At 41.6% G+C, this 22,367-nt stretch overlaps 1 protein-coding gene across 2 annotated transcripts in view; it reads left to right on the forward strand.

Moving 5' to 3' along the window:
* Ca10 (carbonic anhydrase 10) overlaps nt 1-22,367 on the forward strand; it is a 494,041-nt gene that overhangs the window by 382,835 nt on the left and 88,839 nt on the right. For both annotated transcript variants that reach the window (XM_058571496.1, XM_046420608.2), the window contains exon 5: nt 10,609-10,794. In XM_058571496.1, the coding sequence (XP_058427479.1) occupies nt 10,609-10,794 (186 nt within the window). The remainder of the gene's footprint in view (nt 1-10,608; nt 10,795-22,367) is intronic.

The following is a 22,367-nucleotide window of genomic DNA, read 5'->3' on the forward strand; positions in this document are numbered from 1 at the left end:
GAAATCCTAGTCTTTTCAGAGCCAAAGCAGACTGACTCAGATGGGGAAGAGAAAGATTAAATTTAGCCTTGCTAAGGAAGGAACCTCTATCCTCCCAGGGTTACGAGTGGTGGGTGAGATCTTGGAAGTACATCAACTCTCCTACCCAACTCCATCCATGGTAACTCAAAACAGATCATTCCAGTCTGATTCCATTTTCTTTCTTATCCCCATCTCAGCTACTTCCTTCCTGACAACTCCGACCCACAAGCTCCAAATATTTTCTTTCTGCTTTCTTTCAAAACTGAATTACACAAATGTTCACTCTTTTTTATTTTTTTTATTTTATTATATATGACAACAAGATGCATTGCAATTCATATTGCACATATACAGCACATTTTTTAGTTTTGTTGATTTTATTTTTAAAATACATGACAGTGGAATGCATTACAATTCTTATTACACTTATAGAGTACACTTTTTCCATATCTTTATATAGAGAGTATGTTCACACCAATTCATGCCTTTATACATGTACTTTTTTTGCAATACAATTCTTATTACACATATATACCACAATTTTTCATATCTGTTTATATATCAAGTATGTTGACACCCAATTCGAGTCTTCATACATGTACTTTGGATAATGATGTCCATCACATTCTACCGCCCTTGCTAATCTCCTGCCCCCTCCCTTCCCCTCCCACCCCTCTGCCCTATCTAGAGTTCATCTAATTTTCCCATGCTCCCCCTCCCTACCCCACTATGAGTCAGCCTCCTTATATCAGAGAAAACATTCTGCATTTGATTTTTTGGGATTGGATAACTTCACTTAAAATTATCCTCTCCAATGCCATCCATTTACCTGCAAATGCTATGATTTTATTCTCTTTTAATGATACAGCACAATTTTTCACAAATGCTCACTCTTGAAATTTCACATCCTTTACCTCCATTCTCTCACTCAAAATCTAATCCAGGGCTGGGGATGTGGCTCAAGCGGTAGTGAGCTCGCCTGGCATGCGTGCGGCCTGGGTTCGATCCTCAGCACCACATACAAATAAAATAAAGATGTTGTGTCCGCCGAAAACTAAAAAATAAATATTAAAAGAAAATTCTCTCTCTCTCTCTCTTAAAAAAATCTAATCCATCCCATTTCTAATCATTACTATTAAATATGTAAGGTAAAGGCATATAGACTTCAAAATAGGTAGAGGAGAGGACTTTGAGTGTACTCACCGTAAAGAAATGTTCTCTCTCTCTCTCTCTCTCTCTCTCTCTCTCTCTATATATATATATATATATATATATATATATATATATATATATATATATATATATATATATCAAAACAATACATTGTACCCCATAAATATATAAAAATATTATACATCAATCAAAAAATAAAGTAAAACATTTGGACAAACACTGAGAAGAGCCCACTCCCCAGATGCATGGTATCATGTAAAGGGCATCTCCAGATGTCAGGCTGGATTTTTTTCCACTTTTCCATGGGCTGTAGTATCCACCCAGACATTCACTTATTTACCCCAGCATTTCTAACTCTGAGTCAGTATACTTATGTGTCCTCAGCATAAAATAACTCAAAGGATACGAGAAAGGGGAGGTGAGCTACCCAGATAGAGGAGCAAAGTCAGTGGGTTGATTTCTAGTCTTGGCTCTATCACCTCCGGTTCAGTGCTGGACAACTCAGGCTATGTCTCAGTTTATAGAATAAGCTGTCAGGCTTGATTATTTCTGAAGTCCTTTTATCTTTACCATCCACACCACCCTAATTCTGCCCATCTGTATATATGCTGTGCTGCAGTGAAGCCAACCATTTAACTCACATTGTTCTGCCACATTGTTTCATCTTGCAAAGATGATCCCTCCCGCCTGCCCATGTGAACATGCAGCTCACCAGCTTTATGCACTCAGCCTTTACCCATCAGCCTGTTGGCATCTTGAGCTACTCTGCAGGAAACCAGACTAGGCAGTGTTCCTAAATCTCTTAGGCTCACTAATTACATTGCGAAGAAGAACTATTACACACCTCAGCAGAGCAGTCAGAGACGTGTAATAGGAAACCTCAGTTACAAAGAAAGGACACCTAATTTATGGCACGGCTGTCAGACCTTCTTCACTAACCTTTCTTGGCACTGAGTGGTGTTCCTCATTATGGGCTCAGTCATTCCGTTGCTAAGCCAACACTCGGCAGATATGACCCACCTCTCAACTCCCGGAAGGCAGGAACTAGAACTGCCCCTGCTGCTCTGGGTCTAGAAACTGCCAAGGGTGTCCAGACCAGGCCTGGCCAAATTAAGCCCAAGGTGGCACATCCACATGGACACCATATTTTAATTGAGTTGATCCCTAACCCCAAAAGCTGTATATAAGCCACATGGTTTCCCCAACACTCTTTCTGCCAACTTTCGACTTATTCTCTTAAAAAAAAAAACAAAAAAAAAAACTGTAGAATTTGGAATCTAAAAAGCCTGGGCTTGGAATTCTGACTCTGCCAATTTCTAATGGCGATGCTTTAAGTAAAATCATTAACCCATTTGAGCCTTCATCCCTTTGTCTGAGAATGCAAATAACCCTGCCTGCTCCACACAGGTAGTGCGAGAATCAGATGAGGTGACGAGTGAAGGTGTGGAGCACCCAGCCTAGAAGACACCTCAGCCCCTGCTGCTGTGGATGCTATGTGCCTCACAGTCACGCACTGTCCTAGTATCTGCCAAATAAGATCGTCTCCTAAGGCAAGAATGCCAACGCTCTCATATCATAGCGAACAGAGCCCAGGTGCCAAATCCACATTTTAAAAAATAATTAATTAAAAGGCTCTTGTTCCATTTTTGAAATCCACAAGGTCATTGAGAAATGAAGTGCAGACTCTGTAGGTTGCCCTCGAAATTGGTCTCTGAGATCCCAGAAGACCAGGAGCTTTGGGTCCCAAAGGCTTAGGGTCCCTAGTCCTCTCACTTTCTCTCCTGTGCTTTTGAATAGAGCCCTTACCTGCTCTGTACCTAATTTCCTAATCTAAAAAGTGCCGTAGCACCAAGGGATATTAAATTACCCAGAGTGGAAAGCATTGAGAAAGCAGGCAACCCCTTGCACAACGATGACCCTTTCTGTCTTTCACAGTTGAGATCCTTTCCTCTCAGCTACTCTGATTATAGTGTTACATTTTCTTTAAGCTTTGGGGAATTTTTTTTTTTAGTTATCAGAGGAGATTTAGGTCATGAATTGTTATGGTTTGATTATGAGGCATCCCCTAAAAGATCTTGTGTTAATGCAGGAATGCTTGGAGGTGAAATGATTTGATTGCGAGAGCTGTAACCTATTCAGTCCATCTTAATTTGAATGGACTAATGGGTGGTAACTGTAGGCAGGTGAGGTGTGGCCAGAGGGGGTGGGTCACTGAACACATACACTAGAAAGGGTCATCATCCTATAGCCCCTTCCCCTTTCTCTGTCTGCTTCTTGATCACCATGAACAGAGTGGTGCTCCTTTGCCACATCCTTCCGCCATGATGTTCTGCCTCACCTTTGACCCAGAGAAAATGGAGTCCACCAACCATACACCTAGGCTCTTTGAAACCATGAACCAAAATAAAATTTTACTCCCCTTTGTTGTCAGGTATTTTGGTCACAGCTATAGAGAAGTGACTAACCCAAGAATATAATGGAAACCTCACATAAGCTTTCTATCACATAACTAAGTACTTACTGAATCTTTTGGAATCTCTAAGCATAAAGTTTACTCAAGCTTAGCTTTCTGCAATAAACATCAACCTACCAGCACTATGTCTGTCAGGCCAACAGATCTTTGACATGTTTATTTTATGGGTTGGATCATTTTTTTTAAACTTACTTCCTCCTTTTTTTCCCCATATGAAAATATGAACTTAGACAACATCTAAGACCCCGAATAATAAGGGGTTTACACCATAATAGTATCTGAGATCCATCTATACTCGACAAATCTACCTTGTCATGCACATAGCCTTTTTTTTTTCTTTCCTTTATTTGACAAGAAAAGTTAAATTGTTTCTTTATAATTGTTCTATACTTGAGATGCACACTATTTCAAACTGGCTCCCCTTTTATATGACTAAGATTTTGAGAACAGTTTTAGTATCACTGGCTTTTTAAATTTGATGATGTAGGAAATAAAAAATAAAGATTATACAAATGCATGTGTATTATACATTATATATTAGGGATGTAATGTGTATGTGTATAATATATATGAAATATATACACATATATATTTATATTCCATATATCACCCTGTTATGTGTGGTGTACCTGTTTGATTTCAGAGCTGTTTAAACCATTGAAATGAAGAAAGCAAACAGGATTTGAAGATAAGTGTGATGGTCAATTTTACGTATGAACTTGGCTGGGCCATGATACCCAAGTATTTGGTAAAACATCATTCTGGATGTCTTAATGAGAGTGTTTGGGATGAGATAAATATGTAAAGCGGGAGAAAAAAGCAAATTTCCCAGCATGACATGTGTGGGACTCATCCAATCATTTGAAGTCCCAAAGAGAATCAAAGACTGACCCCCAACTCTGAACAAGGAGGAATTCTGCGGCCAATTGACTTCAGAACTGAGTAACCACTGGCCTCCATAATCATGTCAGCCAACTCCTTCAAATAAACCTTTTTACATATGTGTATTTACATATATGCATATTCTGTTGATTCTGTTTCTCTGGAGGTCTCTAATTAATAATCCCAGACAGCCTGAACTCCAAACCATTGCAGGGTTCCTCTTGAAGAAAACTTTGTGTATTGCATTGCTAGGCCATCAGCTAATAATTATTAATAATTTAATAGTGGTGAAAGGCACAGGCTTTAGAGCTAGAGATAACCTGGGGACAAGACCTGGTTCACCACTGATGGCTAGCACCCAGGGAGGGCCCCTCAGCCCTATGGGAAGCTCCTGCGGCACATGTGGGTTTAGCTTAATGTCTTCTCACCCCAGGGGAAGTGAATGGCATGAGCCTAAGTATCACACCATGTTTGGTGCTGGGTTGGTAAAGGGAAAAATCGTGAGAATTGACAGAGGAAGTTTAGGTTTGGAATTCAGCATTACCTCTGCTACCACATACAGGTTCAAACCAAGATGCCATCTGTTATGAACAGGATCGTGTTTCAAAGAATAAAAATTCTTCTTACCTTAAAACTGCACCAACTAAATTTACTTTCCACTAATATAGTAGGGTCACCATAACGGAAGAGGAGATAGACCCAATAACAAGAGGCCCTGGCAAATCATGAGCTGCTGTATTAAGAACTGTGTTTGCTATCCACAAACATCACTTTTACAGAATGAATATACTGGGGTAATTTTTTTTTCTTTGTAAAAGAACAAATTGCTTTGACAAGGTCTCAGGTTATCAATATTACTGATTGACATGTGATCTTGACAGGCACATTTGTAGCACCTCTGACCCACTTCCCTCACTCCCTCAATACCTGTAGCTCCACTCAGTCTTAAACCAGTAAAAATGTCTGTGGTAAGAAAACCAACACTTTGACCTTCGGGTTCCTTAAGGCTTCTTCCTAGTATGAACTTCAGCAGCCAAGTATCCAGTTGAGTCCTCTGTTCTTGAGAACCCTGATGTCTCTGGAACTGCCTAAGATCTGCATCTAGAGGCAGCAGAAGAAATGAAAATCCCCAACATTCTTTTCATCTGAAATGGGCTAAGATACTTGTATTCACTCATTTCAAGAGTACTGGTTTTGGGTTTGCCACCTGCCCGCTGTGTGATACTGGACAAGTCACAAAGCCTTCACCAACCTCACTCTGTTCCCTTATTTGTAAAATAGGCATCAGACACCTCTCACCTCATGTTGCACTGAATTGAGAGAAAAACCAAAAGGAGATCTGAGGGGGCAGCCAGAGGCAACCAGAATGTCCCCTGCAACTTTAGTTTCTTTCAGTCCTGGTTTCTGGGCTGCATAATACAAACTTCTCCAACATGCTGTGCACCAAAGTAGTTCATTGGAAACGCAGTAATTAGCATTACAGATAAAATGACACTGCTGCAATGTTAATTACTACAGTGCAGATGTACCGTTCGATTTAGATATCATACATAATGTTGTCAAGCCTTTATTTTTAAATTAAAGTGCAACAAACCATACCCTGGCTACGCGTCTTTTTTTTGATTAATACAAATTAATGTTATTTTTGGAGTCTTGGGAAAGGGTGGGGGTACGGGGGCACTGCATCTAATTGTAAGAACACATAGACAAAATGTTAGACATTATGGACTCCCATGGCTTCCTGTCCCCACTCAGATCTCTGCATAATGGAGTGCGAGTTCCATGGGAGCAGGGACCAGGCTCACCATTCTATCCCCAGCTCCTAACAGAGTCAGGTACTTGGATGATCTTCTGAGTAACGGCAGACTGAGTGAATGGCTGAAGATGGCACCTCATGTGCAGAAGGAGTCTAGAAGAGAGGTAGAAGAATAGAAGGCACAGTGGGTTATTCTTGATTCTCCTCTTTTTATTTCAAGCCTTCAAAATGATCTTGGGTGCTCCCCACAATGCAAAAGTCAAAGTTCTCCCTTCTGACATTTAACAAGCAATGCATCAGGATCTGAGAAGTAGGGAAGAAGTCAGGAAGGAAGGTCAAGAGAGATGCTTCCACATCAGCTGGGTACCATGCAGGCGGCTAAAAGAGAGGAAAGGAAGAGAGTGAAAATGTTTGACCATTGCATATGCTATTTACTTAATATTTATAACAAACTCATGGGGGAATTTTTTATCAATTTTTTATGGTGGTAAAATACATATAGTCTAAAACTTTACTGTCTTAACCACTTCTAATTTCTGTGCATTAAGCACATTCATACTGCTGTACCACCTTCACCATCAGCCATCTCCAGAACTTGCTTCGTCTTGCAAAACTGAATTTTATAACCATTCAACTAACTTTCCACTCCTCCCTCCCCAGCCCCGGCCCCTGGGAATCACTATTCTACTTTATGTGTCTATGATTTTGAATACTCTGACTACCACATGTAAATGGAACCCATTTATGTTTAAAGTAATTACTCCTAAGGAGGGACTGTGTCCTTTTGCTATCTGTTTTTTAAAATGCCTTATAGCTTTTTCTGTCTCTCATTTTCATGGGGAAATTTTTGTTGTCTCTATTTTATGGTTAAGGAAACTGAAGCTTAAGAGATGAAGTCAACTACCCAAGGTTACACAGCTAACAAGAGGCAGACTGGGAAGCTTTTGACTCCAGAGTCCTTGATTTTTCCACCTGCTGTGTGTCATGTGTTTTCTAAGTACTAGGAAAATGCAGACAAGCATACGATATGGCCTTGCCTTGCTTCAGTGGGCAACAATTTTCTTAGGAACATTAGACAGACACAGATGAGTGGATTTCTAGAAATGTAGGAAGCCAGTGATACTTGCCCAGTGGTACAAAGCATACATGCTGTAAGAACTCTGGACAACTCCTGATGCAGCCTAGCATACCATACATAGCATGTGTCTGGGTGTCCCTGGATTGAATCCCATGTTCCTGAACTCAATGTCATTGTAAGAGAATTACATAGGTCTAGCTCTATGGGATCTACTCCCCATAATGGATGGATTTGGCAATACATAGTAGATACTGTAAGAATGGGCACACCATTTGACCCACAATTTGCCTCACAAAACATACTTGGATTAGTAAAATGTTTTATCCTTAGGGATATTTATCATAGTATTTTTTACAACAGTGAAAAAGTAAAAGGAGTGTAAAATTCAATAATGAACTAGATACTTTTACAATGAAATATTATGCAAGCATTTGAAAGAGATATCACAAAAATATTAACGGCATGGGCATATATATCTATGTGAAAAATTATGTATTATCTATATGGAGATACATAAAATGATCTCATAAAATGTGCCTATATATTGTTATAAGAGTGAAAAGTATATATAACAAAATACTAGTAGTGATTTTGGAATTGTGGAATTGTGGCTGATTCTTTTTTCTTGAGCTGTTTTATAACTTCTGAAAATCATACGTAATGCCACAGAAAAAAAATAAATTTTACTTAAATGTGAAGTAATGTCAATTGCAAACATCTTGGAACCATTGGGCTGCCAAAAAGTTATGAATTGGAACACAAAAAGAAGACAAATTTTGGGCTGGGGATGTGGCTCAAGCTATAATGCGCTCGCCTGGCATGCGCGGGGCACTGGGTTCAATCCTCAGTACCACATAAAATAAAAATAAAAAGGTTGTGTCCACCAAAAACTGAAAAATAAATATTAAAAAAATTCTCTCTCTCTCTCTCTCTCTCTCTTAAAAAAAAGGCAAATTTTCATAGTCTCATTGCAACTAAATATACATGCATTTCAGGCTGGAGAACAGAAATGGAGCCTTCAAAGAGGACTATTTGGTTGCAAGGAATGGGTAACTTAACCAAAGAAAAAAAAAAGGACTTTATCAATAAGATGTGCAGTATCTGAGAAACCACAGGTCTTGAAAATACTGTGATAAAAGGATGAATGATTTCTGGAGTTCAAGCAATTTCTGCCCCACCCTCTTTTTTTTCTCTCTCTCTCTCTCTCTAGTCATATCTGGTTCATTTTTCTCTCCTTGTGTTCTGACTTTTCCTCTGCCTAGTAGCTCTACTGTCTGTGACCTTGCACTCAATGGAGACTCTCCAGCGCTTCTGTCAGAGTATTGATTGACTGTTTCAGATTCACAGAAGAGAGATGATTGCCTTAGTGTGTATCTGTTAGCTTTTGCTACACGACAAACCATCCCAAAACTTAACAACTTAATTATTTAGCTCCAAATCTATGTCTCAGTGGGCATTGCTTTTGGTCTGTTATAAGCCATGCTGATCTTGACAGGGCCAATTAGCTGATGGATCAGCCGTGTTTTGGCTGGTCTAGGTTGGTCTCTCCGGGGTTGGCTCTTCTCCTTGTGGTCTCATCCCCTAGCCTACTAGCCCAGGTTTACTTGCATGGTACTCTCAAGTTTCCAAGATGGTGCCTGGAAGCATGGAAAGCCTCTAAAAGCTGCTCAGAGCTAGCACATTGCTGCTGCTACATGCTGTCAGCCAAAGTCAGCAATAAAACCAGCCCAGACTCAAAGGCACAGAAAAAGACACTGTGAGGCTGGGGTAGAATTATGGATTTTTGTAAACTGCACATAATCCCCCAGGGACCCTGGTTGACACAGGATTCATTCAGTAGCTGCACCATATTTACATTTCCACATGATATCCTTGGTTGATGTAGTGCAGGAAGAGACTACAGAAGTGTGCATAAACTTTTCATGATTTCAGACCGGAAGTGAAGTGACACTTGTGATGTCTCACAGCCCAGGGCCAACATCAGTCACATGGGCTCCATCTAACAGTTAGGTGGTTGAAAAAAATGAATCAGTGGAGGGCTTGGTGAGCAATCCGAGAACTAAAATAACCAATCAATAACAAAGTCAGGGTCAGAAAGGTGGATGGGCAGGTAAAAGTGAATGCCATAGAGCAAAAATATAAGGACACATCTAACGAAGGAATCAGAAGTTAGGAGAAACCTTTAAGGAATCTCTTGCACAGAAATCTGGGAGTAAGCAGGAAGAGAAGCCAAGTAGTTCAGCATCCAATAACCCAGAAGCATCCCATCTAGACTCATCCAAAGTCTCCCCTAAGCTCCAGACCTTGCTCCAAGAGCTAAGTCAACCCAGGAGAGAAAGGAAGTAGAGTCCCAGATAGGAACCATGTTCTAGAGTCAGTTGTCCGGAAGTGCTAAGGTCATAATCCAGAAAATGAAGCTGAACCACAAGTCCAGAGAGAAAAGAAAGAAGGCAAAAGAATACAGAGTGGCAAGCATAGCAGTTGGAAGGGACCGAAGCAAGATGGGAATCAGGGTTATGGAATTAATCCAGGGCTGGGTGAAACGGGAAACTTGTATGACCCTCTAGTTTGGCTTGTAGCCCGAGGAGGGATCAGAGTTATCCTGTGCAACGTCTGGTGGCAGCAGCAGGACAGGGGTCTAACTAAAACACAGGACCAGACCCCTGGGACCAAACACACAGCGCTTCCTTCTCCCACCAGCCTTTGCTCCTAGTCATCTCTTCTGACTTCCTTGTCCCTCATCTGTTCCTGGCATCCCTCCCTGCTAATTGCGCTCTCCAATGGAAGGCCTCTAAAAGCCGCTCAGAGCTAGCACATTGCAGCTGCTACATGTTATACGATGGTGCAGATTTTGTAATTTCTCACACCTGAGATTTTTGATACTTTACAGAGTCTCTGCCTTCCAAACACTTATGGTAAGAGGGACAAGTTATCTTTTTATAAGGCGCAATGTACAGAATATTAGTCACAGTTGGTTAAGTCACCTTTGAGTTTCTACCTCAAATTCCTAAATGGCAATGTGGTTTACGCTTCACGGGAATACCTTAGAAGCTAGGTAGGGAAGGGAAGTATATATGGGAAGGCTGCCATCTCGTACTTCACTTGTGGATTTAGCCTAATGCCTTCTGATCAGAAGAAGGAAAAGGCATTGGTCTACACACCATGCTGGGTTTGGGGCATAGTGGAAGGACAGCCTTGCCTGACCTGTCCGCCTTTGCCTTGCAGGTCAGTGGGACTATGTACAACACTGGAAGACATGTGTCCCTCCGCCTGGACAAGGAGCACTTGGTCAACATATCAGGAGGTCCCATGACGTACAGCCATCGGCTGGAGGAGATCCGGCTACACTTTGGGAGTGAGGACAGCCAAGGGTCGGAGCACCTCCTCAATGGACAGGCCTTCTCTGGGGAGGTAGGTAGGTCGTCAGACTACTAAGGTCAAGTGCCGGTTCATGAGGTTTGGTGCCTATTTACTTCCAAGGTGGAATAACAGATGGGAAGATTTCCCTTGAATCTGTGAAACGAGAAGGTCTGTGTCTCCTTTCTCCATCTGTCTTTTGCATGTTGGTGTGGAAGTCTATAACCAGCTCCCAATATCTCCCAGGGAATGAAACAGTAAAACCGAGCATTATCTTGTGAGACATTGGTGCAGGTCTCTTAAGACTCATGCCCTATTATATCTCCAGGACATTATTTGACCCCAAACCCTCACCCCTCACGTACCCATCTGAACCCATCAGCCCCTTGTGTGCCACGTATGATGGTGCAGATTTTGTAATTCTCCCTTCTGCTAAAATAGGTTTTATTTGCTCAAAACTATAACATACTGTGAAATAAATGTCAGGCAACTAAATGGTTTGTCTGAGAATCTGCAGAATGGAAATGTCATCGTGTGCCACCATTAACAGTAAGTGTCACTGTGTGCCACCATCTACCCAGACAAAACTCAGGCCACAGCAGTAAGCCCAACCATGGCTTCAATTATAGAACGGGAACTAAAGTTTAAACAGACCTCATCTGTGATGTGACACTCGACAAACAGGGTGTAGCTAATTTTGACCTGATTTCACTGCAGTATACTTAAGGGTAGTTATCAACTAGGGATTGGGGGTCCTCATATGCCCAAATGCCCTGTACTCATGACAAGAAGGATTTGAAATTGCAGAAGCATGTATACCACTAAGGCTCTTTGTTTTGTTGTTGTTGTTGTTTGTTTGCTTGTTTGTTTATTTTTAATCCAGGTCATGTTTAAACCTGCCTGGCATTATTTTTAACGTGGTAGGGTCATACACCGAGAAACAGACCCACAACTTGAAGAAGTCCGTTGGCCAGATTTTGATGTGTGTTTAAAACGTAACAACTAAGAGAGTCTGCCTGGGGACTCAGCTAGTTACCAGGGATACAGGGATTTTTAAAAGAAAGAGAAAGAAAAAAAGAGAGAGAGAGCTCCTACCACATAGGAGTTCAAAGAGTGCTATATTCAAATCATTAAAGTATAATGTCATGCTGTAATAGAACTGTACAAAGACCTTGGCATACTCAAAGGAAGAAGTGACAAATTTCACTTGAAGGGGTTAGAAGAAGCTTCACAGAGGAGTTGCCCTTTGAACTGGGCTCTGAAGAGAGGCAATGAAGAGCAATTTTAAGAGCATCAGCTTTGGAGTCAAAGGACTTGGGTTTGTAGCTCCTGCTTTGATACACACTAACCGTGTTATCTTGGGATATTACTTGGGCCTTCTAAGGCACAATTTTGACATCTCTCGAGGTTATTTTAAAATTTAAGTGAGATTTCAAATGTAAGGAGCATTGGAAGTATTTGGTTGATAAGACAAAAAAACAGAAGATGAAGCAGGAAATGAGGGATAGCATAAGAAAAGGCCAGAGGCATGTCAGGGGCACTGTGTGTTGGAGAAGCTGCATGCAGATTTCATCTAGCATTTTATCTGGGATCTATTAGTAATGGCTGCATGGACAATGGGGTTAAGCAGGAGTATGAGTTTCCCTTCTCCATCTATTGGGGGGAAAAATCTAGAATTGATTAGGGATGTCTGCAAAGGCCATGTATTGAAAAATCCGGGGTGTGGCAGGGCATATGATAAAAACAGGGTAAAAACTCCCAATTTGTGCAAAACTGGGGACTGCCAGTCTAAATTAGAAAACATTCAAAGTTAGACAAACTCTTCCTTTTGAGGATGTAGATTACTTTAACATTTGTATTTATTTTAACTGTTGGTTTAGTGCCTCACTCACTTGTCTGCCGTTATTCCTTTGTTTTTCTCCCTCACTGGACTGTCCTATCCTGGTGCCTGGACACCATCACAACACTGTCTCAGAGTGGAAGTATTTCTACTGTTTAAATTAGGAGTGAAAATATAGATGGGTTCTAGGCTAAAATCTTTACATCGTAGAGTTCTTTGTATCACTTATTTCTTCCATATGTCATAAGGGTGTTTTGTGACTTGTACATGAACAGTTACAATTCTGGACTAAATTAGTGCTCCCGGAATCCTTAAGGGAAGCACAGAAACTTGATCTCTTAGGGTATTTATTTTTCCAGACCTCCCCCAGACCCCAGAGATCGGGTAACCCTAAGAATCTGCATTTTTCAAAAGTTCCCAGGAGAGCCTAAGACTCTGTGTAGGAAGTGCTCCCTCAAGAGGACCTGAAGTGCTCTCAATGAAGAAAGCCTTCAGTGAAGAATGCCTTTAAAAAGAGTAGCAAATAAATACTGAGAACTGGGAGGCCCTGTCAGAACATTTGTGTCTGGGTTCTTCCCCAATCCAGCTGAGTCAGAATCTCAGGGAACTGGGGTTCAGGTAGAGTTTTTGTAAAGCTTTCCCCAAGAGGTTTTGGTTAGCAATTTCTATGTCAATTCCAGGACAAGCTCTGCCTGAATTACACCAGTTTTCTAAAGAAGACTTAAAGAATAAAACCTTACTGTACAAAAAAAGAGAAAAAGGAGGGGAAAGGGAACACACACAGGTAATTGCTTCCTGGAAATAGCAAGCTACAGTGCTTTCTGAACTGACTGGACTTGGGGAGCAGCTTCCCCATGGACACACCAATTGTTCCAAGGCAGGTTTGAGCATCAGCCTCAGCATAAGTAGAGTTAGACCTTGCTGAGTAGACCACAGGTATAGCACATTTCTTTCCAAGCCCCTCAATATGAGGTGTCTGTAGAAAAACGGGGTGTGTATTTCAGTGCAAGAAATCAGAATTTTGAAGGCTCCAAAAAATACCATATGGCAGACCATTGGAAAAGCAACTGGCCAATTGAGCCCCTTAAAGGGGCCCTAGTGAACAAGAAACGCTTAGCTTTTTTTTTTTTTTCTTGAATGAAATGAATTTGCTTCTGGAAAACAGTGAATTGCCATTGTGGGAATTACTGAGTATTGAACAGAACCTGGTGTCTTCACACAAGCGGGCAAATTTCTATTCATGAAATTCTGCACCATCTATGATTTTCCCACAGATATTTCCTCCGATGGTGTTCTACCGAGGGTTCGCCTCAGGAAAAAGAAAAAATACATGTCATGCCATAGCTTCACTTTTTACTTTTATTTTGTGCTCCCTTTGAAGCCACCTGGGTCTCTATTTCTGGCTATCCTCTGAGAGGACCCAAGTAGATACTTCCCACAACAAAGTGTGTGTTTATGTCATCGACAGTGAATAATCACATTGCCATCTGCCCCATCTATCATTGCTGATCGTGATAAGTCAATTAATGGTAGCCATCTTCCTTAGCATAGTGCAATAGTTGTTATCTGAAGAGCTGGAGATTAATTGCAGTCTTGTCTAGTGAGGTTATTATAATTGATGGTAATCATTTGCTTTGTTTTATAAAGCTGCATGGATGTACGACACAGTCAGCAACTGCATTTTTATAAAAATTATTCATGTCCTACATGGAGAACTCCTGGGTGCCTTGTTGGGGGTGGGTGATAAATGAGCATATTCAGGGATTCAAATGTCTCAATTTTTTTAAAGGCAAAAATTAACTGTTTTTAATAAGTAAAACCCTTAGCTTGCTAATCATGTCTAAGTGCTTAGATTAATATCCAGTATAAAGTAGGGTATTTATGAAAAGAAACAAATACATTTAACCAGGCAAAAGATCTTATTGGAAAAGAAGCGTGCCTGTGGATTAAGTTGCAATAGCGAGACTAGACAAGAACAAAATCTTTCTTATTTGGGAGACGTTAGACAAATTCATTTTCAAAACCTTTAAGTTCTTCTTTTCAAAGGGATAAAGGGTACCCTGAGATTTGCACCAGCCCCTCCACAGGCTGTCTGTGGCCTAATCCTTTTTTTGATTTTATCCACTCTTTGCATGACTACTGTACTGTGTGATTGGCTCTGAGCAAGGCCAGAGTCCAGCTTCTACTCAGAGAAGCCTACAGTGTATTGAGAGCTGTGTATGCTGACAGATAACATCCTGTGAGTATATTTGAGGTTTATTCTGAAAGAAGATAATGAAATAACTCTCTTTGAATCATAACAAGAGAGAATGGGCCGGGGGCAATGGCACACTCCTATAATCCCAGCAACTCAGGAGGCTGAGGAAGAAGGATTACAAGCTCAAGACCAGCCTTGGCAACTTAGTGAGGCCCTAAGCAACTTAGTGAGACCCTGTCTCAAAATAAATAAATAAATAAATAAATGAAAAGGGCTGGGGATATGGCTCAGTGGTAAAGCACCCCTGGGTTCCATCCCTACTAATGAGAGAGAGAGAGACAAACAGACATACAGACAGACAGACAGACACTGAGGGAGAGAGGGAGTGGATGAACAGCTGTGTACAGCAGCTCACCAGCGGCTCCTTCTGAAGGTGGAGTGGAGGCAGTGGAGCTTTCTAGGTCACAGCCTCTGGAGTCTCTGATCCTGCTCAAAACACATTTGAGGAAGGGAGGTTAAAGGTCATGTGTAAATTATATGGGTTTTTTCTTCTTTTTTTTGTAGCTTTAATCAGAAAAGATAGAACATCTATCTCAGAATTAATAACTAAAACTGAACAACACAAAATTCAGGCCTCGTCTTCTTTAAGGAAACAATTATTTGCATCCTTTTTCCTAAAACAACACAAATCTGTAGGACAAGCAACTAACACCAAGTTGGACTCAAGTGTGTGTGGGTGTGAACAGCGGGGAGAGCACCAACAGAGAACCAGGGCCCAGGACGCCTTGCACAGCTCGGGGGAGGAAGGCTCAGGCCATCCAGTGAGCACTTAGCTGTGTGGCTGGGATCTGCTGGTAGAGATATGTGGGTGGCACAATCGAAGGTTAAGAGAGAATGAGAATATCCTGATGTCTAAGAGTAACAGGTACATGGGTAACGTATGGAAGTGCTGCTCATGGGCCAAGAGAAAGTTCTTCTCTCCACTCTGAAAGCCAGCTCCAACTCCTACCCTACTTCCACCTCAGTCTTCCTGTTTGAGATTCCCAAGCTCCCTTCCCTCCCCTCAGCTCACTCCCAGCTAGCCAGGTGCTTTCCCCTCTGGAAGTCCAGAGAATCCTGTTTACAGGGGTTTGCAATCCATACCTTATGGGATAAGTCCAGCCCAGGAGCTCAGAATGGTTTACATTTAAAAGATTGTTTAAGAAATAAAAAAGGAAAAGAGCAGGAGGAAAGGGAACAAAGAGGAGGAGGAGAAGGAGGAGGAGAGAGAGAAGAAGAGAAGCAGGTGGAGGAGGAGGAGCAGCAGCAATAGACAGCCATGGAGACCATGTGTGGCCTGCAAAGGCCAAAATATTTCCTACCTGGTCTTTTACATAAAAGTTTTGCCAACCCCAATCTATGATGTTACCCATCAGAGTGGATCTTGTAACTGTTGATTCTCATTTCTATCAGAACCCTAGTTCCCTGCTGATGGGGATTTTGTCTTGATCATCACTCTATGCCCATCTCCTCCTACGTTGTCTGGCACACAAAAGCCAATAAATGTTGACCACATGAAGGAATGAATGATTTTGGTGACCCTCTCAATGTAAGAGCTATTCATCTTTGTGTGCCATGCACCTAGCACAGTGCTTTACATATAATAAACGCTCAAGTGATGCTTGTGGAGTGAATCATTGGATTGCTGAATCAACAACTCAACCAATAGTATCCCAGGAACAAAAACCTTACAAACTTTTTTTTCCCCTGAAATTCTGAGGTGTGTTGCATTCATTGGCTACACAGAATATATACCACCCCATTTAAGTGAAAGTTGGATTGCTTTGATAAAAGATGCCCAAAGCATCACATTCCCCCAGAAACAGGAAAAGAGAAAAAGGGCTTTAGTTCATCATTACCGATAAGATTTCTTCTAGGATTTCTCTAGGAAAAAAGTAAGCTTTGTAAAGTTCAAAATATATTTATAAAACACAAACCAGGCTCCACCCTAAATATGATGGAAGACACCAAGTAATGAAATAATTAAGGGTCACCTGAAGGGATTTCAGATTCACTGGAGGGACAAGGCAAAGACTTGAGTCGATCCATTACTGTGCAGCACAATGCAGACCTTGCCCAGCCAGGTCCATAGGTGGCTGCAAAATCTCACTGCTAACATCTGGTCACTGTTTACGTGCTTCATGATTGACCTTCATTCATTTGTCCCGTTAACAGATATTGATTATCTACTATGTGCTGCAAGTGAATACAACAGATAAAAATCCCTACCCTTCAAGACTTTACAGACAGATAATAATAATAAACATAATAAATGAATACATTTATGTGTTCAGAATATGATAAAAGCTCTGGGGACAAAAACAGAGTCAAGTAGGGGTAACAGAGAATGGTGAATAGAAGTACTGTTATGAGTTTAAATTGGGAGGCCAGAGTCGATCTCATGGAGAGGATGGCATCTGTGAGCTGGCTGGGAGGACGTCCAGGGGAAGGACATCTCAGGCAGGGCCAGCGGCCAGCACGATGGCCCCAGAGTGGGAGAGAAGAGAGAAGCAGCTCGGGCATGCGTGGGAAGGGTTGGGGCACGAGGTCCGAAGGTAGGAGCAGGGCCAGGGGCTGCTGCTGCAATACACGGGGGTCCTCTCTGCATGGGCTTTGCATAGACTTTAGCTTTTACCATGAATCAATCCCAAAGCAGGTGGACATAAATTCTCCTATTTAATCAATAAACACAAGCTCAATGAGGCTGCTGTTAATGTTATCTCCTTTGTACCTGGGGGAAATAGGGCCCAAGACAATGAATGACCAAGGTCGGACTTAACTCAGGTCTTCTGATTCACGGCACTGTTTAACGGAGGCCAAGGTTTATCCATAAACCCCACACTAATAATTATTTGCTGCCACTGGGCCCCGGCACAGTGGGAAAACCCAAAGACCGACCAGCCACAGGGCCTGCCTTTAAGGAGTCTATGATCCAACAGAGGATCCTGTTGGCCCAGTCACCCTGTTCACTCCCATTGGTTCCGGAATACTTTTTAATATCTTCCTCTATACATAATGGGCTCTAGATAAATATCGCTGAACAAAGAGATTGAATGAGTAAATGAAGATCATTTAAAAGACGGGAGCTTTCAGCGTGCCTAAACTATGCCCAGCGAATCACGAACGAAATTTTATAGTCGTAATGACAAACCTAATCAAGTTAATGTCAATATTAACAGAAGTTCTGGAATTTTTATGTTAAATTATTCACAAAATTCAAGGTAAGTGAATTCTTCAGGGTACCTGGGAGGAGCAATGGAATCATTTTGGAGCTAGTAGACTAGGATAATTCATTTAGATTCTTCATGTCAGCCCTGGAATTACTCCCAGGACCCAACTAGGGAGCTTGTTTTTTGCCAAAGCTAAAAGCCAACACTCTGGATTCTAGTCCCACCCAGAGCAAGCAAGCTGGCCTTGGAGAAGCAGAGCAAACAGGGGTCAGGAGTCCAGATGGTGGTCATGCACTCTGTAAACACAACAGCAAGTGGATGGCGACTGTGATCTATGGATAGGGAGTTTTCCCTCTGGAAATGGTCGTGATGACTTTTGGAAAGGACAGGCCACTCCAGCTCCCTGCACTGCCCAATTTTAAATGGACACAGCAGGGCAGCCTCAGAGTGAAGATATTGCATTTGAACACAGCCTGCTGAGGTCAATTCACCATCCCGTGGACTCCATCCTAACCTGAGTCATGCCTCTGGCCTGGTCCCACCAGGGTGGCATTATGACAGCCACCATCCTCCTCCTCTGTCCTCTGACCTTCCTTCCCCACGGTGTTTCTGATAAAGCCTGGACGGAGTTACATCACAAAGATAATGTTCCAGACAGGAACTAGCCAGAAATTGATAGGGTTCAGTCTTAGACCTAACTGTCACCATGGAGACCATCAGTCAACCCTTTGCAAGTGATGAATGAGGATTTCATTTATCAGTAGCCGTGACACTGCCATTGAAGGGATGAGTCCTACTCACAACAGTCCAGTGAACTTAACTGCATTTTCAAAACTGTTTTCCAAAGCCACGGGAATAAAACCAATTGGCAAAGAAGGTCTTAAATAAGAATGACCTACTAACTGCTACTCTGACCTCTGTCAGCAGTTCGTGAAAACTTGCAGAGGCTCCACGAGAGCTCGCATTTCACTTCCAGATACAGACCCAGACTTGGAAAGAATAAATCTACTAGAAACTTCCATCTTAAGGGTCCCTGTCAGATGCACCTTTGAGATCATCTCTTCCAACACACCTACTGTATGGACAAAGGAAAAATCAAAAGTCAGAAGGACAAAGGCCTGAGGTCACTGAGATGGAGTGGCAGAATTGGGATCAGAACCTTCGTTGCCTCTTAGTTTGGGATTTTTAATTTAAAATTCTGTGAAATCCCAGGATTCAAAAGTCCCTTTTGGTCATTTGGTTTAAATACCCAGGACAGCCTGCAGCCCAAGCATCAGATTTCCTATATGAGTGAGCAGATGCCTGTCACAAGGGCTTTTATGGAGTCAGCTTCAAAACAGCAAAGACTTTGGCCAGTTACTTTTCAAACATGAGCAGGATGAGTGTCTGTGAGGAAATAGATCTTAAGAGTGCCAAAGTGCCCCTCCAAAAAAAAAGATCAGCAATTGAGGGCGAGCCATCATGGTGCCTGATTGCAAGAAATGTGAAAATTAAAGATTGGGAGACTAAAAATGGAAAGTGTAATGCCTTAAAGATCCTTCTTTGGTCTCAATACGGAAAAGCAATCAAACTATTGCGTTAAGAACCTAAGGATAGAAGCGATATTTCCGGGCCATTTGAACCCTCCTGTCCATGTAACCCTAAGATCCTCCAGAACAGCTCTATAATATTAAATATAAGTAATCTAGATAATAATATTGCAAAATTAAATCGTTAGGTGTCTAGCCACTTGCGGGAGGTGCTGCTATACAGTTCAACATAAAGCCATTTAAAACTCCCAGATTCATTTGCTCTGACATATCGATAAACTTCTGCTGAAACAAAGCTAATTGTCTCGATGGTGCCAACTTAATTGCTCGCCAGTTGACAGATAATAAACAGACCTGAGGATTAAAATATGAACTAATTACTGTACTCAATTCCATTTACTTGATTTCATGTTCCATTAATTCTTTGCATCATTTCTGGTGGAAGCCTTAGATTTATGGTTAGCCCAAATGAATTATGCCACTTAGTTGCCTGTGGCATGCTCGTGTTCAGAATCGGTTGGAAAGGGCAGAATTCTGGGCAGTAAATATTTAGCAGAAGCACCTAGGATATAGTAAGTGAAGGTAATTATCCATTCCCAAATACCAGCCAAGTCAGCCTCTATAAATCTATCCCCATCTCAGCACTAAAAGGGCAACAGTAGGATTACTCTCATGATTATTCATTGGATCTGCTTGTTAGAGGCAGTCTCCAAAAGCAGTGGTTGCTTTGGCTGGAAGGGGACTCGAGGGAAGCAAGACAAGCACCACAAGGGGAAAGGACATTGGCCTAACAGTCGGTCACTTGGGCCATCAGACAGAGGGCAACATTTTAGACTTTCTGAATTCAAGAGCCCTCTCTTGTCACTTGCGACCTGTGTGATCTTGGTAAAAGGAAAGTTGGGTAAACCATTTCACCTTTTTGAGTCTTTTTAAACTGTGAGATGGGGCCAATCTTGTGGGTCCTATATATGTTACAGGATAATTATGTAATGCAAGAAAAGCAAATAAATAGCCCAGGGGTAGAGCATTTTAAGACATAAAGTGCCAAATAAGTCAATTATTGGTCTGCCTTTTGAACATTAGAACTCAGTCCAAACCCCTTACAGATAAGATATATTAGCATCAGCACAATGAATTAATCAGTACTACCATCAGCTGTAATTTACTGTACACATACTATATCTCAGGGTCTTATCACACCCAATCCTTACAATAAAATTGTGAGCTAGCACTCATTAGCACCATAGTGTATATGAAGGAAAGAAATGTGGAGACTGTAGTCCCATGGCTGCTACAGGAAAGAGCTAAAATCTGAAGCCAGGTATCTGATCCCAGCTATACACCCAAGAGACCTTAAACCAGTCACCTGACCTTTCTGGGCACCTGATCTCATAAGCCCATTTTCTCTAATCCTAAGTGCCTTGTTCTGCTACCCAAGATGATCTTTCAGCTCCTCTTCACTTTGCTTTAAAAACAGTCTGCATTTTTCTCTGACTGTAAAGTGAGACCGGAGCCTATTTCTCCAAGCAGCAGAATAGTGGCATGAAATATGACACAGCGTCACTTGTTCTTGCTCAGGATGGGAGCCTTCCCCGCCCAGCTGGACAGCAATCAGGATGTTACACACAGATAGACATTCGTGTTTTTTTTTAATCTCTCTTCTTAAAAATATAAACGTAAGTTATTGTATATCTGTAAATTTGTGCATGAACGCATCCATCCGCACCCCCTCTGCAAAATAAGAAAAACTGTATTCCTTAGTCTCAGGAGTAGCTGGGGTGAATACATTTTCTTGCTTTGAATCTATTTGCTGAGCTAGAAATTTCTGGATTTGGCCTTGAAAATGAATCCTGCAGGAGCTATTTGGCAAAATGAGCTTAGCCAGGGGTTTTAAATCACACTCCCAGCCAGGAAAGGGAGGAAGGCCCTGGGATCACAGATACCTGCTTCAGGACCTGGTGCCCCTGCATCAGTTTTTCAAAGCAAATCGTTGTGTCTGCTTCAGCAAAGACTAACTGTCTATGGACCCAATGGCTACCCCAGAACAGCTGCTGTTTCTGGAAGGTTCTTGGTGGGGGTCAAGCATTTTCTGCCCACTGCACCAGCCTCTTTAGGACTGATGGGTTCCCCTGACCCAGAGGAGGAGCTGTGGCCTCTGTGCATGAGCAGATGTTAATGGTTCAGGTGAGAACTGGTGGAGTTATTCATTCTTTGTTTGAATCCAGGCTCCATCACTTACCCATTGTGACCTTGGGCAAGTGACTGAAACTCTCAGTGCTTTATTAATGAGTTTCCTTATTAATAAGATGAGACAAATAATGATGCCTAAGCTATAGAGTGGTTCTCCCCAGCTTTAGTGAGGTTAGTTTACATACTAAACAATTCAGCACTTTTAAGCCATTAAGTCCCAAATTTTCAATGCTGTGAATATTTCAATGAAACTGACACCGGTGCATTAAAGGAGGTTGGAGATCACAATGTAAAGCTCATTATATAATTTATTGTCATCAATAATATTAGTGAGACCATTAATACTAATGGATATTAATTATCACTAAATAAAACTCACCTATTACTTTTCTCAGAAGAACTCTAAAAACATAAATATTAATTTCAAAGTTACCAATAAGTGGTATATTTCTTGCTCAATTTAAGTTTTTTAGATGTTCCATAAATGGGACAAGGGGACATAATGGGTTAACTGTCCCATTTGATGTGGTTTCACAAATGCAGTCATGTGAAGACCATCACAATGAACTGGAATACTTCCATCCCTCCAAAAAGTTCCCATGTGATCCTCTGCCGCCCATCCCATCCCCAACCTCAACCCCTGGTAACCCTTGATCTGCAGT

The sequence above is a fragment of the Marmota monax genome, unplaced genomic scaffold, assembly GCF_021218885.2.
Source record: "Marmota monax isolate L192 unplaced genomic scaffold, Marmota_monax_Labrador192_F-V1.1 WCK01_AAM20220418_F8-fsc00064, whole genome shotgun sequence".
Taxonomy (NCBI): Eukaryota; Metazoa; Chordata; class Mammalia; order Rodentia; family Sciuridae; genus Marmota; species Marmota monax.